At 40.2% G+C, this 5,000-nt stretch overlaps 2 protein-coding genes across 7 annotated transcripts in view; one reads left to right on the top strand and one right to left on the bottom strand.

Annotated features, from left to right (window-relative positions):
- LOC137983054 (A disintegrin and metalloproteinase with thrombospondin motifs 6-like) overlaps window positions 1-5,000 on the bottom strand; it is a 47,802-nt gene that overhangs the window by 38,459 nt on the left and 4,343 nt on the right. For 3 of the 6 annotated variants that reach the window (XM_068830217.1, XM_068830216.1, XM_068830215.1), the window contains 5 exons: window positions 4,569-4,637; window positions 2,720-2,778; window positions 1,957-1,985; window positions 1,162-1,228; window positions 494-813 (listed from right to left, as the gene is read on the bottom strand). In XM_068830217.1, coding sequence (XP_068686318.1) covers window positions 494-813; window positions 1,162-1,228; window positions 1,957-1,985; window positions 2,720-2,777 — 474 coding nt within the window. In that variant the 5' untranslated portion in view covers window position 2,778; window positions 4,569-4,637. Of the gene's footprint in view, window positions 1-493; window positions 814-1,161; window positions 1,229-1,956; window positions 1,986-2,719; window positions 2,779-4,564; window positions 4,638-5,000 lie in introns of all 6 variants that reach the window. The other 3 variants (XM_068830219.1, XM_068830220.1, XM_068830218.1) reach the window with 2 other exon arrangements.
- Window positions 2,810-5,000, top strand: part of LOC137983066 (leucine-rich repeat-containing protein 74B-like) — a 35,572-nt gene continuing 33,381 nt past the window's right edge. Inside the window, exon 1 of the mRNA XM_068830244.1 lies at window positions 2,810-4,313. The gene's annotated coding sequence lies outside the window, so the exon portion shown is untranslated. The remainder of the gene's footprint in view (window positions 4,314-5,000) is intronic.

Raw genomic sequence — 5,000 nt, 5'->3', positions numbered from 1 at the left:
GAAAGGAACTTTTTAGCGTTTTTTAGCGTTCTAGCGCTGAAGCACTAATTGGGGACACTTTAAATTGAAATTAACAATTAACACAAATCAAGTCAAATGTTGGTTTTTGAGGAGAGGGGAAACCGGAGTACCCGGGGAAAACCTCTCGGTGCAGAGTAGAGAACAAACAAACTCAACCCACATATGACGTCGAGTCTGGGAATCGAACCCGGGCCACATTGGTGGGAGGCCAGTGCTCTCACCACTGCGCCATCCCTGCACCCACGATTTGTATCTCAAGAAAAGAGAGGATTTAAGTCGTCAAAGTTCACAGTCCTTTTTCTTTTTGTTACCTTAAAAACATGTTTAAAGATCGGCTTTCCAAAACAAGTGGTTGGCAGTTTCACATATGGCTATTCGGACCCGAAATGTTTTCGGGACTTTCGAGAAACGGGCTCCAGGTGCGCATGTACAAGAAACAAAGAGCCAAAACAGGTGAACAAAAACCTCTTACCAAACCTCCGTGATTGCTAACAGCGATGATAGATTTTGGATCAGAGGCGACCTGTCCGAGGTAAAAGGTGTTTGCAGGTGTGGGATGTATGGTTGTTGTTCCATCGCTATTCCTCCTTAACACCGTCATGCCTGGAGCCAGAAGGTGGTCATTTCTTTTCAGCTTTAAGTGAAGCTTTGTACCGAACGCCTCCATTATGTAAAATGGAGATGCTTGAGGTTCGATGTCTCGTTTATTCCTGGTGTGACTGTACATGGAGTACGTTATGAATTCTCCCTGATCGTTGGATTGGTAAGGGTGACTTATGTCGTACTCTGGAACTAAGAATTGCACGAACAAAGCAATTAGCACGGTCTGACTTTCCTTGGTCAAGGAATTTTATGTCGTTGATCCTGACAGTTCACCTTGTACTGACAGTGTAAAGAATCAAAACTCTTTTGAAGGAGTGTAACACCTGGCCTCGTCTCCCTCCTCACTTCTTTCTCCCGCTGTACCTCCAGCTGTTTTAATTCATTTTGAACACCAGGGCTATACATTTAGCCCAGTATCAATAATTAGGTCTCTCTTAATACACGTGCACTCTTTCTCCAAGGCATTACCTACAACAAAAGGCCTCTAAATGCTTCATCCTCACTATTAAACGGAAGAAGAGATATTGTGGCCCTTACCTTTATCGTGATTGTCTACGCCGAAATAGTGTCGAATTTCTCGTTTTGTCATGTGGTTGTGAAGTTTCTGTCAAAATGCAAATAAAATAATAGCCCTGGAGGGCCTTCATAAGGAAAAACATGACGCATATCTGGGAATCTTGAAAATACATATATGTTGTTTGCCAGCTGGGAGGTCCGTATAGCGAAAAACTGTCCTAGGCCTTTTCCAAGACTGAGGTCACAGTTTTTCGCTTTACGGACCGACCCTTAGCTGGTAAATAACTTCTTTTTTTTTTTTTTCCTCTCTCTCTTTCGCTTCCTCTCCGAAATCAATTGTTGACTCGCACCGCGCTTGATAGCGAATGTGGTATTAAAGCGACTTACAAACTGAACGTTTCAAAGACAAATATTTTTATTTGAATTCTATTTCTAAACCTCTTGTCTAATAAAAAGTAACTTCTGTATGTAAACGGACTCGGTGTCAAAAAAAATGGAAATTTAAGGTCATCACACAAGCTCACGCAACCAAGGCTAGGATTCCGCCCGCCGTGAGCGGGCCGGATGAGAAAATTCCGTCCGCTCCTGGAACCAATCAGATTGCAGGATTTGTTGAATTCCGCCCGCTCACGCACTAAGAAAAAAGTAAAGGGACCCTATCCCCTTCCTTCAGTTCCCTGTCTCCAGCTCGGACCCCTGTGCACTTCTACTTCCCCCATCATCAGCTCCGGCAGATCTATTCTCTGATAGGGAGCCTGGTCCTTGGCTTACAACACGACAGTTTATCATTTGCAACGCACTCTTCATTGAAATTACCTGAGACATAACTCCACCAGCTGGGACACCTGCGGAGCGCAAGACAGAAAAAAGACATTTTCGTATTCAAGGGTATGAAACTATCTCTAGATAGATAGTTTATTTAAATATACCTAGCAGCCTTGCGGCTGAATTGCGTATATTACAATAATGTAATTAAATAAATATATTAGATAACCTATATAAGAATATTCAAAATTATAAAACAATTTAAAAATCTATGAGCTAAAACCCTTTCTATATTTAAAAGCTATATTTACATTATCTACATAGGTTTCTGGGAAACGGTCGTTAATTAACTATTGTTGTTATATTTAATGGTGGAGGACATCATGAAGGTATTAGATTGCTGCAGCTGTCGTCGATATAAGCCATGATCGGTGAAATGCCGGCTGCCTCTAAAACCTCGTGATAGTCTTAGCCTAAGCTTATAATAAAAAAAAAGCTCTTTTTGAACGCGCTCTAACTCCTGCTGCAAATATATAGGTAATGCATAATAGAAAACAGGAGTCGCGTACGTTAATATAGATCTAATACAGGCCACGTAGAAAGACTGGAAAGACCCCGCGGGAAGGATAGCAAATAATTTGGTCCTTGAAAGGTTCTTGAGAAAACTTTGCAAAACAGACAAATTTTTCTTTAGAAACCCTGGAATCTGTTTGTACATCGTTGGCGCATAAGTGTGACCTATGGTCGAGGCGTGCGCAGCTCTGCCACTTGAGCGTTATTGCAAAACAAGGAATATCAGAATGTGTATATTTACTTAATTGAAGAGTATAAAACAAGGCCGAAGCGAACATCAAGGAGATGATATCCGTCATCCTGAAAACCAAAAGATGAAAATCAGTCCATTCCATGAGCAAAAAGGAGTTAGTCATTGTTGGACAGAAGCTTGCTTGAGATTCCGCGCACCGGTGGCTCAGTTGGTTGATCACTGGGCTACCATGCGAAAGGTCCTGAGTTCTACTCCTGCCGGACCAACACTCAGGTTCTTTAAATAACTGAGGAGAAAGTGCTGCCTTTGTTATAACGTATGTAAATGGTTAGACTTTTAAGTCTTCTCGGATAAGGACGATAAACCGTAGGCCCCGTCTCACAACCCTTCAATGTTCATAATCCTGTGGGACGTAAAAGAAGCCGCACACTCGTCACAAAGAGTGCGGGGGCATGTAGTTCCCGGTGTTGTGGTCTGCCTGTGGTTTATCATGGTTGGGAGGGTAAATGCTCGGAGATACTAGTTACATCAAGCAACTCTAAAATCCGAGGCCAAAAAATAAAGATATGATATGATATATATGACATGATTCAAAAATGGTGTTGTAGTGTTCGTACCTGAAGAACGATTATCTAGTAACTCACAGTTTTGAAATTTGTCGCACACTTGGAATTTTCTTCGACGGTCAATACGTTTTAGACTAGTTTACTGAATATACTTGCATCAGATCTACTTTCAAAAGCAATTTACAATGAAGCCTTTCTCCAAACCAAATACAGTTTCCTTAAAATATCATAGGAGATAATCTAAGTTTAACCTGATCACTCATTTAAAAGCGCTGGCTACCTAAGCTAAGGAGGGTAGAGCGTAGATTCGGACGACGTTTGATTTTTTTTTTTTTTTCAGTAAAATTGATTCCTAATGGGTTTGATAATAAATCTTCAATACTAGCCTTTTGTGTTGGTTTAAGTAAAAGGAGCTCGACGTTTGATAATTTTGTGTCGGTAATGTAAAGGTGTCGAGGTAATTTTCAAATCAGATTTTTTTTTTCCGGAGGTTTAGTTGTCGTACATCTTGTTTACTATAATTTCAAACAAAAGACACTTTGCCCGTAGCGACGTTGATTTACTTCAATCATTTTACACCGCTCAGCCAAAAATGTCGAAGAAAATGCTTCAGGGAATGCTAAACTTGGTTCTGACAAGGTGTAACTGAAGGACGCAAGAGGTTTGATTGCCTAACGTTTTCTGCACCGTAATATGCCGCAGCCCGGGTTCTGCAATTAATAAGAATGCCTTGTTATTTGCAAGGTTTGGCCTTTTAATAAAACCAAACGTACTATTGACATTTGAGTTTAATAATGTCTTGCAAATGTCAACAGAACTGTATTGTTAACTGAAGGATAATTTTCCGAAAGCTCTTCTGTCAGCTTCTATGAAATCCAAATAGTAAACCAAGAAATTCATCTCTAAAATTATGAATATCTGGTCGGTTCTAAGTAAGAGTGATCATTGCAGTCAAGAGAGAGAAGTTGGGAAGGATACCTGGGTGTTTTTCCTCGTAGACCAAAATCAGCTTTTCGCTAAAAAAGGGGCGTTCTCTATTTAACAGTCGGGACAACTGTTTAAGGACACTGAACCTGGTAAGTAATGAATTTCCTTCCAGTTTTATCCACCGATACTGATTATACTGAGAAACATACCGAAACGACTTTTTTGTTTCACGATTGAAATCATAGCGAAGAACTACTCGAAAAAGTCCTCGAACAGCTGATGATTATTCAGTCCAGCGAATACTTCTTAATTTACTGACATGAAGTGATTAATCGTTAACATAACCCTTTCTACTGATTAAAAACTGAAGTCACATGCAATAAAAAATCAAAATGGATACTTGCTGGCTGTAATGATATGAAGTCCACACAGCGGGTCTTCCTTGGCCGTACCGTCTTCGAAACGTATCACCTCTAGAAATTCGCACAAAAAATCACTTAAGGGTCTCCATTAAATAGTTTGGAGTTTACTATTAAGGGTATCCGGTGTTTATTAAGTTTTATGGACCGGTGCGTGGTAAGACCAATGAGATGTTGAGGATAAGAGATGTGCAGGTGATATAACATGACAATTCACACGGTAATTTTAAATATCTTGCGAGACAAGAAAGCTGAAGGCAATATTTCGGTCACCATCCAGCTCTGGCTCCATCGGTAGCCAGTGCATAACGACTCGAAAATCTCTCTCTCATTTCTTAATTATACAAAGTAACTTCGTGCAATAAATTTCTTGTTAAGTTTTCTGGAGGAGGATATTTAACTTTTGAAATGTCCAAC

This window comes from Montipora foliosa, chromosome 13, assembly GCF_036669935.1.
Source record: "Montipora foliosa isolate CH-2021 chromosome 13, ASM3666993v2, whole genome shotgun sequence".
Taxonomy (NCBI): domain Eukaryota; kingdom Metazoa; phylum Cnidaria; class Anthozoa; order Scleractinia; family Acroporidae; genus Montipora; species Montipora foliosa.
This window is presented reverse-complemented; position numbering and strand designations above follow the sequence as displayed.